The following is a 12,097-nucleotide window of genomic DNA, read 5'->3' as shown; positions in this document are numbered from 1 at the left end:
CAAAAAGACCAAAAAAAAAAAAAAAAAAAAAACAGAGTCCTAGTTTCTCCTCAAGGGGTGAATGCAACAATCTGATGCATATCTTTGAAACTAAGATTCTTACCCAGAGGAAGGACGGTGACTACATGCTGACCACAAGCACTTAGACCCCAAACTGGTTGGAACAGAAGAGTTTTTTTTTTTTTTTGCCTTTTCTAGGGCCGCTCCCACAGCATATGGAGGTTCCCAGGCTAGGGGTCAAATCAGAGCTGTACCCACTGGCCTACACCAGAGCCACAGCAACTCAGGATCCGAGCCTCGTCTGCAACCTACACCACGGCTCACAGCAACACCGGATCCTTAACCCACTGAGCAAGGCCAGGGGCCGAACCCGAAACCTCATGGTTCCTAGTCAGATTTGTTAACCACTGAACCATGACGGGAACTCCCAGGAACCAGAAGGTTGATGATTAAGATTCTGGAAACATCACCCTGTTACTTTATCATCAACCAGTCAGATGGCAGTCCACAAGCTGCAACCTTCACCCTCAAATGTTGCCTTTAAAAATCTTTCCCTGAAAGCCATTTAGGTGTTTGGATCTTTCAAGCATGAGCTGCCCATTCTCCTTGCTGGGCCCTGTAATAAACATAGACTTTCCTTCACCTCGACCCTGCGTTAGTAGACTGGCTTTGCTGCATGGTGGGCAGCTGGACCCGAGTTAGATTTAGTAATACAAATTCCTTTATACAAATACATATTTTTGACTCAAAGGAATAACTTTAGGCCCAATAATTAAAGGTATACCCAATTTACCATTTTGTATCATATAATTTACTTATTTGTTATTGTTGCTTCCTGTCCCATGAGAAGGTAGAGCTACACCAGGGTACATTTTCTCTATTTTGTTTGTGAATGTAACTCCAGAACCATGTCTGGCACATAGTGGGTACTCAATAATTGTATGCAGAATTCATGAACAAAATCACTCTAGAGCTATATCCTCACTAGATCTCAAGATCTTTCTCCCAAAGACTGCTATATTTATTTTTAGAAATGGGGAAAGAGGAGTTCCCTCTGTGGTGCAGTGGGTTAAGGATCTGGCATTGCTGCAGCTGTGGCATAGGTTGCAGCTCCAGCTCACATTTGATCCCTGGCCCAGGAACTTCCATATTCTGCAAGTGTAGCCAACAAAGAAAAAAAAAAAAAAAAAAAAAAAAGGAAAGAAGATGAAAACATCCTAAGTAAGTACGTGATTAGGGATTTCTAAACAAATTATTCTATATCCATAAATGAATATAAGAGTCATTAAAAATTAATTTTTAAGAAAAGCATTTAGGATTTTCCATTGTGGCTCAGTGGTTAACGAATCCAACTAGGAACCATGAGGCTGTGGGTTCGATCCCTGGTCTGGCTCAGTGGGTTAAGGATCTGGCGTTGCTGTGAGCTCTGGTGTAGGTCGCAGACACGGATCAGATCCCGAGTTGCTGCGGCTGTGGTGTAGACTGGCAGCTACAGCTCTGATTCGACCCCTAGCCTGGGAACCTCTATATGCCATGGGTGGGGCCCTAGAAAAGGCAAAAAGACCAAAAAAAAAAAAAAAAAAAAAAAAAAAAGGCATTTAGAGAGTTCCCGTCATGGTGCAGTGGAAATGAATCTGACTAGGAACCATGTGGTTTTGGTTCAATCCCTGGCTTTGCTCAGTGGGTTAAGGATCTGGTGTTGCTATGAGCTGTGGTGTAGGTTGCAGATGTGGCTCATATCTGGCATTGCTGCGGCTGTGGTGTAGGCTGGCAGCTGTAGCTCCAACTGGACCCCTAGCCTAGGAACCTCCATATGCTGAGGGTGTGGCCCTAAAAAGCAAAAAAAAAAAAATTTTTTTTTAGTTAAAAAAAAGAAAGGCGTTTAGTAACATGAGAAATACACAATAAATTTCTAAATGTTCAAAGCAGATTATTAGAACCCAACTCAGGCCCTCATCGGTAATACAGAGGTCAAGTCAGGATAACTAGCTCTGGTCTGCATCTGCCTGTCTACCCATGAGGTCCACCTTGGGTCAGCTGCTGACTCATTAAACCTCTCAGTTTCTACCTTCATTATCTTCCCTTCAGATGACACAATGCCTGTATTTGCTTCCAGGCCCCAAAACTCACATTTCTGAGTTATCTGCCCAAACATTGTGCAAACTCGTGTTTTCTGGTGTTTGTTCTAGACTTGACTAGTTACCAGCTGGTCCGCTCTTTCCCTCCCACATACTTCTCCACCATCCTCGACTCTTTCTTGTCACTGTTCCTTCATCCTTCAAGGTCCCTGGGTGTCCCAAGTACCTTCTCTCCAATCTCAGCCAGGTCTCCTCCAGGCAGCACTTCCAAGTCTGGGAGGAGGGCACAGGCCTCCAGAATCTTCTGGTATTTCTTTTCATTGAACTCTGATCCAAAGAGGATGTTGTCCTTTATGGTCCCGTTCTGGATCCAGGACTGCTGTGGGACGTAGGCGACGGTGCCCTAGGTGGGAAGGGTCAGACCATGTGACAGTTTCGTACCTCTGGAAAGGCAGGGTTGAAGGAGGGATGACGGGAGCAACAGATGGAACTTAGGTTTGGAAAAATGTATGTCAGGCTGACCGAGCGATTGGTACTTATCCATATGCTTGTATTTATGGTACCCACCAGGGAGAAAGAGTCAATCACCTATTCATCATTTAAAGTCTTTTTTGGATTATCACTCTCTAGCCATGATCTGAAACTTGGAGGATGAAGGCACATGCTGCTTCTAGAAAAGGGTTTTAGTCAGACCGCAGTGAGTTTACTGGGACCGAGAGAGCGCTAACAGTGATGGGGGATGGGTATGGACAACATCTTAGGAAGCAAGAACTAAAAAATTGAAATTTGGGTACCAGGTTGATCTATGAAGCAGATCTTGTCAAAAGAGATGGGAGCCTGATACACACCTGTGCTTAAAGACAAACTCAGTTATGAGTTAGCAAGAAAAAGCTTCCTGAAAGGAGTTCAGAGAGTTAAATTTGTAGTCTGCTCTGCTATCCTGAGTGATTATTTAATGCAGATTATCTCATTAGGGATTGCTAAATCAGGGGGAAATGTCAGTATAATGTGGAAGAGGTGCTGGTTCTTAAAATCTTTCCAAGCATGTCAGTATAAAGCAGTCAGGGGAGTTCATGCTGTGGCTCAGTATCCATGAGGACTCTGGTTTGATCCCTGGCCTTCCTCAGTGGGTTAAGGATCCTGCATTGCCATGAGCTGTGGTGTAGGTTGCAAACGTGGCTCAGATTCTACGTTACTGTGGCTGTGGTGCAGATTGGCAGCTACAGCTCTGATTTGGCTCCTAGCCTGGGAACCTCCATATGCCACAGGTGTGGTACCTAAAAAGACCAAAAAAAAAAAAAAAAAAAAAAAAAAAAAAGGCAGCAGCAGTCAGAGGCAAGCTTTCTTATAACTAGGAAGCCAGACTTAGCAATATATGAGATCTTAAGAAAAGCTAAAAATCTATAGACATGCCTCTTTTTGGTGCAAGTAGTGGCTAAATGATCTCAAGTACCTAGAGTCTGATGAAGACGGCCAGGAAAATATTTCCTATTAAAAATCATAATTGATGATGTCTATCCCCTATGTCATATATATATATATATATATATATATATATTTTTTTTTTGTCTTTTTGCCTTTTCTGGGGCTGCTTCCGAGGCATATGGAGGTTCCCAGGCTAGGGGTTTAATCGGAGCTGTAGCCGCCAGTCTACACCAGAGCCACAGCAACAAGGCATCCGAGCCGTGTCTGCGACCTCCACCACAGCTCATGGCAACACCAAATCCTTAACCCACTGAGCCAGACCAGGGATCAAACCCCCAACCTCATGGGTTCCTAGTCGGATTCGTTAACCACTGAGCTGTGACAGGAACTCCAGTTATATATGTTTTTAATGATCTGTTTCAATCTGTCCTCCAGGTCCTGTTCTTTTTTATGGTACAGTTTTACAGAATGTGAGGTTTTCAGAAACATAGATAGAGCAGAATTGTCTGTATTTGAAGGAAGACAGCTCTATTTGATAGTGTTCAAACTTTAGAATGCCTATGAGAATCACCTGGGGAGCTCATTAAAAATAAGGGTTTTTAGAATCTACACCAGAATTGAAACTGTTTATATGTGTGGGGTGGAACAAAGTATCTACAGTTTATAAGTCTCCAAATGTCTACGCAGCCTCACCTACGGCAACACAATGTAGAGATTATCCGATGCTAGTTCATTCTCTCCATGTGAAAGCAACACTAGGAGGGGCCCACCCTGGAGCATCACAAGTACCCTTGGCATTCCCTCTCACCTTGACAGTGACATGCCCGTGGATATTTTCCATTTCTCCCAGCATGGCTGACATCAAGGAGGATTTCCCAGAGCCCACAGTGCCCACCACAGCCACAAACTGGCCTGGCATAATGTCCAGGTTCACGCTGAAAGAGAGAAATTGACTCGATGGAGGTGAGGGGACTTATTTAAGAGTAGTTCAGGCCACTTAGACGCTCCATGGAAGTCTGGTAGAAGGAGATTTTCCCTCCAGATTGGAACATTTGTCCTGGATTGTAGAAGACTCCAAAGGATTCTCTAATGATTTTTTTTTTCCAGCTCTAAAAATCAGGGAGTGAGCCCTCATCTAGAAATTGTTTGTGCCAAATGCGGATTCCCACTGGAAAAACTAATTTTTTATTTTTTTGTCTTTTTCTAGGGCCGCACCCACGGCATAGAGAGGTTCCCAGGCTAGAGGTCGAATCGGAGCTGTAGCTGCCAGGCTACACCACAGCCATAGCAGCTCGGGATCCAAGCCACATCTGCAACCTACACCACAGTTCACGGCAGCGCCGGATCCTTAACCCACTGAGCAAGGCCAGGGATCGAACCCACAACCTCATGGTTCTTAGTTGGATTCGTTAACCACTGAGCCACGATGGGAACTCCCTGGAAAAATCATTTTAGAAGATGGTACCATTGAACGAGACCCTAGTGGGAGGCTGGAGACCTGAGTTCTAGTCCCAACTCTGCCCCTGCTGAGCTGTGTCATCTTGAAGGGTCCCTTCTTCCGCACTCTCATTCCTAAACTAATGGGCTTAGACCAGATGAATGTTTCCCAAACCTGGCCATTTAATGGAACGCTTGCTGAAAGCACTGGTTCCCTGCCTGCCCCCCAGGGATACGTTGTCTGGCTGGGTGGGGCTCCCACATGGGGCTAGGCTCCTGGAAACTCTGTGCCAGTCCTGTTCTTTGAGTTTCTAGAACATTAGGAATATGAGGAACTTGTTCCCAGGCTTTCGCAACTTGCCCATGAAACTGGACTCCTTCCAGACTTACATGGTGGGCAACGTGGGAGCAATGTCCACTCTCCTCTCTACAAAATGAGGCTTTCCAGCTGAGAGGGTTCAGAGGTGGGGCCTCTGACCTAACACATGCTGGGGCAAGCTCCAGAGACTGTGTTAAAGGACCTAGGAGTAGGAGAGAAGTGTGCAAAGTCCTTGGTGCAGCAGGGAGACGATAAGGTGCGCTCAGCAAAGAACTGTGCTGCTCCGGCTCCTGGTGCACTCTGTTGCGCTGCGCTCGGTGGCTGGGGTGGGTGTGCTGGGACAGGTAGTGCTTAAGGAACATATTACATGCAGCAGTGTGGCAAGGGCGGGTTGGCTTAAGGCAGAGGAGATGGCCTATACAGTGGAATGTAAGAATGGGTTACAGGAGTTCCTGCCATGGCACAGTGGAAACCAATCCAACTAGGAAACATGAGGTTGCCGGTTCGATCCCTGTCCTTGCTCAGTGGGTTAAGGATCTGACACTGTCATGAGCTGTGGTGTAGGTCACAGACCTGGCTTGGATCCTGCATTGCTGTGGCTCTGGTGTACGCCGGCAGCTGTAGCTCCGATTGGACCCCTAGCCTGGGAACCTCCATATGCCACAGGTGCGGCCCTAAAAAGTGAAAAAAAAAGAATGGGTTATGGAGCTAAAAAATCCCAGATCTGAAGTTGATTTAGAGAAAGAGCCCATCATTCACCCTGGGCCAAGAAAGTAGATTCTTCTTAAAAGAATAAATGAACTTAAAATCAAGTTCAGGTTCTTGTGTGATTCCTCTACCACACCCAGAGACCGAATCTACCTTCAACCCTGCACCACCTCCACCCACACTCTGGAGAACCAGTGTCTTCCTGGGTCTCAGCTGATGCGCACTGTCTCACTGTAGGGAAGCAGGCAGCAGATGCAGTTATAACAGGGTCAGGACCTTTGCTGCCAGCTCATCCCTTGGGGTTAGCCTGCACTAGTATCCAACTGAACTTGTGCACAAGCAGGATGAAAAGGAGGCAACTCACTCTCGGACTGTAGCTTCCAAATCACGGTCCCAGGTAAAGGAGGCCTCAGAAAACTGCACTGCTTTGTCTGTTGAGAAAAAGGCCCCTTTAGGTCAGATACAGGTCCCCACACGTATCTGCCCTTTCTCAGCCCTCATGTGTCCTTCTCTGCTTCCTCCACCAGAGCCTGAGATCACCTCTGTCAGGTCCTGACTCCTAAGCCGACAAGAGGGAAACGAAGGCTCCTGGGATGAGACCAAGACTTGCCTGCATACGCAGTGCTTTTTGCCTTATGAGTCCCCAGCCTGTTGGTGGTCCAGATTCTTGACCTACAGACACCCTGGGCACAACCCCAGGCCCTCTGCTGCCTCATCTCCTGTACAAATTCCTCCTCCATGTATCAACCCAGCCAGTTCCTGCCCTGGATTCCAGATCCGCTGCTTGTTCTGGCCATGGATGCCCCCCAATCCTTCAACCTTCAGAACCTGTGCATTTGTTCACTCCAGCCTATCTTCCCACTTCCAATGCTGGCTCCATTCTGACTTCAGTTTTCCAGATCCTATGCAGAATTCCTGCTTATCTTCAGAATAGCTGGCCCAGCTCTGCTGGGCAATCTGGCTAAGCCAACTGTTCTAAATGGAAGCATAATTTCAATAACAATACGCATGCTATGCAAACATAGGTGCAAGTTTAGCTCCCTCGCTTCCTCTTTGCATCAGTTTGTTATCGCTATGCACCTGGATATCAAAGTTCTGGTGCCAGAACTGTGAATATGTTTAGGAAGCAACTTCCAAATTCATTTACCAGAATTGCCGTCACGTCGAATGGCAGAGGTGTCCAAGTCATCCCCTCCCAAGTACTTCTCGAGCCGTTCTACAGAAACACTGGCCTAGAGAAGGACACAAAGGATCTCAAGAATAAAAAAGTCCAATGACAAGCACAGTAGACAGAGGAGTTTGACTTTGTCATCAGTCCTAGATGTCAAAGCAGAAAGTCAACCTGCCAGGCTTCTTGCCCATGATGTGTGACATGCATAGCTGGAAACCCCATCCCCACGCCAGTTCAGCCAGGCCATCTCACTCTCAACAGATGGAAATTAAGAGGCTCTATTTCAGGCCCTCAGAAAACTTGCAGCAGGGGTTGGGGTGGGGGTCAGTTCTATTGCTCTCTCTCCCACCTTTGGACCTAGTTCCAGAAACCGTCTCCTGCTTTCTTTATTTATTTTTGCTTTTTAGGGCCACACCCATGGCATATGGAAGTTCCCAGGCTAGGGGTCGAATCAGAGCTACAGCTGCCAGCCATAGCCACAGCCACTGGGGTCCAAGGCACGAAGCCACGTCTGCGACCTACACAGCAGCTCATGGCAATGCTAGATCCCTGACCCATTGCATGAGGCCACATCATGGATACTAGTCGTATTTGTTTCTGCTGCACCACAACAGGAACTCCCAGGATTTGTTTATCAGCCATATCTCTTAGTCTTCCTTAATAACTTCCAGGACCAGGCGGCCTTCTGCTAGACCCCAGCCCTTCTTCTGGCCTGAGCTGTGTGAAGCCAGCCACATCTGGGATGAATGCAGGTCACTGAACTTTGTCATCCTGGCCGCCTTACCGGTCTGCGACCTGCCCTAGGAGTGTCCTCTTAAGGTCTGGCACCTGGTCCGTCTCAACCACTGTGCTCAGTTTTCAGGACCCAGACACTCCCATTGGACCATCCAAGGCCTCCTGGACTCCAAACTCACTTTCTGACAGCCCGAGGCTCCCAGATTGTGTCCAGGTTTACCACAACCTGGGTTCCTCCAAAGAGAAGCCTTTTCTCTTCTTGTGTGCCATCATTTCCCTAATGCTATAAAAACACCCGAAGAGCATTGTAAAAATGTGGCGGATGGGAGTTCCCGTCGTGGCACAGTGGTTAATGAATCCGACTAGGAACCATGGGGTTGCGGGTTCGGTCTCTGGCCTTGCTCAGTGGGTTGACGATACGGCATTGCCGTGAACTGTGGTATAGGTTGCAGACGCAGCTCGGATCCCGCGTTGCTGTGGCTCTGGCGTAGGCTGGTGGTTACAGCTCTGATTAGACCCCTAGTCTGGGAATCTCCATATGCCACAGGAGCGGCCCAAGAAATAGAAAAAAAAAAAAAATGTGGCGGATGCTGGGTTGGACAAAGGGCTTAGAAATGTTCCAGGTAGTGAGCGAATCAGCCTCATCTCACTAAATGCTCTCAAAGCCCTGTCTCCCTGTGAGGTGGCTGAGATTGCTAATGATTATCTTTTCTTTCTAGTTAGGAAACGCTTTGGGGCGCAGAGAGCATGTGATTTTACTAAGGTCAAACTACTGGTCTCCAGGGACCAAGCACATCTCTCTAACTGCAAGTTCACCAACAGCAGCTGGAAATGAGATCGGTCAAGACCAGTCATGCTGGAATGTAAGGGTTTCAACTAGAGAGAACCAGTTAGCAGTGGGAGTTCTGACCCACCTGGAGCATGGAGGAGATTACCATGGGAAGCATGCTCATCGGAAAGCGTAGGATATTGAAGAGGGTGATGGAGGTGAAGGCCTTTTCTGCATCCAGGATATTATTGCTATCCACCAGGACATAGACTGAAAATGTGACCACAGACACCTGGGAAGACAAGCCATTGTGATTTATTCCGAAAAGGGATCAAGCAGCCTGGTTTAAGTCTTAGGAACACGGTACTCTATCACAGTTGAAGGCATCTTAGGGATTATCTCAAACCTCTCGTGTTCCAAACAAGACGTCTGAGCCCAGAAGAGGAGGAAATATCTTGCCTGAGGCCACAAAGTCAATTAACTGCATTGCTGGGATCAGAGGTTTGGTTTCCTGGTTCCTCCATCAGTATTCCCTCCACATCAGAGCCACCCAGGCTCCCCAGGAGGAGGAGAGACCCTCCCGTGCAGACCACGCCTCGATTATTTATGCTGACCCCCCTGGAAACTTGCTCTGGGTGGCCAGGCCACCAACTTGTGCCCAGGTCACCAAATTGTGCACAGGGTGAGACTAGATTTGGGAGTATGAGGGAGGAAGAGCAGCATGAGAATTTGAGGAATGGGGCAGAAGTTGAGGAGTGGGGAAGGATTTCAGGGTCAGGCCTTGAGGTGCTGGACAGTTTATCTAAAGAGACCTCCCACTCCAGGAAGCTGACCCAGCCCACTGATCCCTGTCACTCACCAGGACAGGAGTTAAGTTTAAGAGAAACATCATCACGGACTGCAGTTGCCCAAACGTCAGCAGGTTCCTGAGCTCCTTCTTCCGAAGGTTGTGGACTTGGTTTTGGAAGGAAGGTTCCCAGGCAAAATATTTCAGGATCTAATAGGTTAGAAAAGAGCACAGATCATTCTGTCGCCCCCAAAAGGACATCGGGTGCATCTCATCCACTCAGGTTTTTTGGATATGCTCCCCAAAATTGGGGAGGTAGAAATCCAGATTAGAAAGTATGATTATAGAAAGGTAGCTTGTATTTGTTGACAACTTACTTTGTACAAAACATGTTATATCCATTATCTTACTTAATCCATGTGGCAACCTAAGTGAGACCAACTGTCCTAGTTTGCCCAGGACTACAAGGTTGCCCAGGACATGGCATTTTCAGAGCAAAACTCAGGAAGGTCTGGGCAAACAAGGAAGAGTTAGGTGCCTACTTTTGTAGAATTATTGTGTTCATTTTAACAATAAGGAAATAGGTTTGAGAGAGACTAAGTAACTTATCTAAAGTCACATTGCTAACAAGCGGTAGAGCTGAGATTCAAAATCAGGGCTATCTTTTCATTTTGCTATATTGGCAAGACGGCATTTGAGAGCTCTATGTGGAGAAATATCAGGGTGTTCAAAGGGGCCTCTGAATCAAAAAATGGGTTGAAGACCTAAATAGACATTTCTCCAAAGAAAACACATGGGTGGCCAGTAGGCACGTGAAAAAATGCTCAACATCACTAACTATTAGAGAAATGCAAATCAAAACTACAATGAGGTAGTTTTACACCAGTCAGAATGGCCATCATTAATAAGTCTACAAATAACAAACGCTAGAGATGGTGTGGAGAAAAGGGAACCCTCCCACACTGTTGGTGGGAATGTTAATTTGTACAACCACCATGGAAAACAGTGTGGAAACACCTCAGAAAACTAAATATAGAACTACCATGTGATCCTGTGATCCCACTCCTGGGCAAAACAACAATTCAAAAAGTTACATGCACCCAAATATTCACAGCAGCATTATTCACAATAGCTAAGATATGGAAACAACCTAAATGTCCATTGACAGATGAATGGATTAAGAAGATGTGGTAAATAGACACAATGGAATACTACTCAGCCATAAAAAGATAAACTAATGCCAAATGCAGCAACGTGGATGGAACTAGAGATTCTCATACTAAATGAAGTCAGAAAAAGAAAGACAAATACCATATGAATCACCTATATGTGGAATCTAAAATATGGTACAAATGAATCTATCTATAAAATATTTATAGACTCACACAGAGAACAAATTTGTGGGTGCCAAAGAGGCGGCAGGAGGGAGTGGGATGGGCTGGGAGTTTGGGGTTAGTAGATGCCAACTATTACATTTAGAATGGATAAGCAATGAGGTCCTAATGTATAGCACAGGGATAGACCATGATAGAAAATAAGAAAGCGAGTTTGTGTGTGTGTGTGTGTGTGTGTGTATGACTGGGTCACTTGGCTGTACAGCAGAAACTGGCACAACATTGTAAATCCACTATGCTTTTATTTATTTATTTTTTTATTTTTTATTTTTTTTGTCTTTTGTGTCTTTTGTTGTTGTTGTTGTTGTTGCTATCTCTTGGGCCGCTTCTGCAGCATATGGAGGTTCCCAGGCTAGGGGTTGAATCGGAGCTGTAGCCACCAGCCTACGCCAGAGCCACAGCAACGCGGGATCTGAGCCGCGTCTGCAACCTACACCACAGCTCACGGCAACGCTGGATCGTTAACCCACTGAGCAAGGGCAGGGACCGAACCTGCGACCTCATGGTTCCTAGTCGGTTTCGTTAACCACTGCGCCACGGCGGGAACTCCCCCACTATGCTTTTAAAAAGGGGGGTGGCTCCATTTCATTTTCAAAAGGCTATGATAGGAGCTTCTGCTGTGGCCCAGTGGGATTGGTATCAACTCTGCAGCACCAGGACACAAGTTCGATCCTCAGCCTGGCACAGTGGGTTAAAGGATCCAGCATTGTCACAGCTGCAGCGTAGGTCACAACTGTCGCTCGGATCTGATCCCTGGCCTGGGAACCCATGGAGCAGCCAAAAAAGGAAAAAAAGAAAAGAAAAGAAATTGAAGCTTAGGGTAATATTAAAATCCATGAATTCAAAGCAACATATTAAAACATATATATTGGTCTTTTTTCATCTGTTGAAGGATGAAATGCACTATTTTGAAGCCAATAAGAGAGGAAAAGAAGCATACATTTATGTTGCCTATCCTGTACAAACTTTATTTGGGGGTAATCATTCTTCCTTATAGAATTACAGCTAATCAGTGCCAAAGAAATAATAGACTCAAAATATCATCCTTTTGCAACCACTAAGGAAATAATAGACCAAGGCAATGATTAGCAGAGGCTGCTAGAACTTTTATGATGGTGGTTTTCAATCTTGGCTGCATATTAGAATCACTTAGAGAGCTTTTAAAAAAAATATATATATATATACATATATATAGTTACATATATAACATGCCTGGGCCTTGCCACCAGAGAGTCCAATTTTTTTTTTTTTTTCAGAGAGTCCAATTTAAATGA

At 45.9% G+C, this 12,097-nt stretch overlaps 1 protein-coding gene across 4 annotated transcripts in view; it reads right to left on the bottom strand.

The window, feature by feature from the left end:
* Positions 1-12,097, bottom strand: part of ABCC2 (ATP binding cassette subfamily C member 2) — an 82,862-nt gene that overhangs the window by 31,070 nt on the left and 39,695 nt on the right. For all 4 annotated transcript variants that reach the window (XR_014826748.1, XR_014826749.1, XM_084995097.1 and 1 more), the window contains 6 exons: positions 9,502-9,639; positions 8,788-8,934; positions 7,115-7,199; positions 6,332-6,398; positions 4,312-4,438; positions 2,305-2,481 (listed from right to left, as the gene is read on the bottom strand). Coding sequence is in view for 2 of the 4 variants with exons in the window: in XM_084995097.1 (XP_084851223.1) it covers positions 2,305-2,481; positions 4,312-4,438; positions 6,332-6,398; positions 7,115-7,199; positions 8,788-8,934; positions 9,502-9,639 (741 nt within the window). In the remaining 2 variants the exon portion in view is untranslated. The remainder of the gene's footprint in view (positions 1-2,304; positions 2,482-4,311; positions 4,439-6,331; positions 6,399-7,114; positions 7,200-8,787; positions 8,935-9,501; positions 9,640-12,097) is intronic.

The sequence above is a fragment of the Sus scrofa genome, chromosome 14 (assembly GCF_054392235.1).
Source record: "Sus scrofa isolate SSC_HxYL_T2T_F1_AM1 chromosome 14, Sscrofa_HxYL_maternal_Yorkshire_Landrace_v2.0, whole genome shotgun sequence".
In the NCBI taxonomy this organism is placed as follows: Eukaryota; Metazoa; Chordata; class Mammalia; order Artiodactyla; family Suidae; genus Sus; species Sus scrofa.
This window is presented reverse-complemented; position numbering and strand designations above follow the sequence as displayed.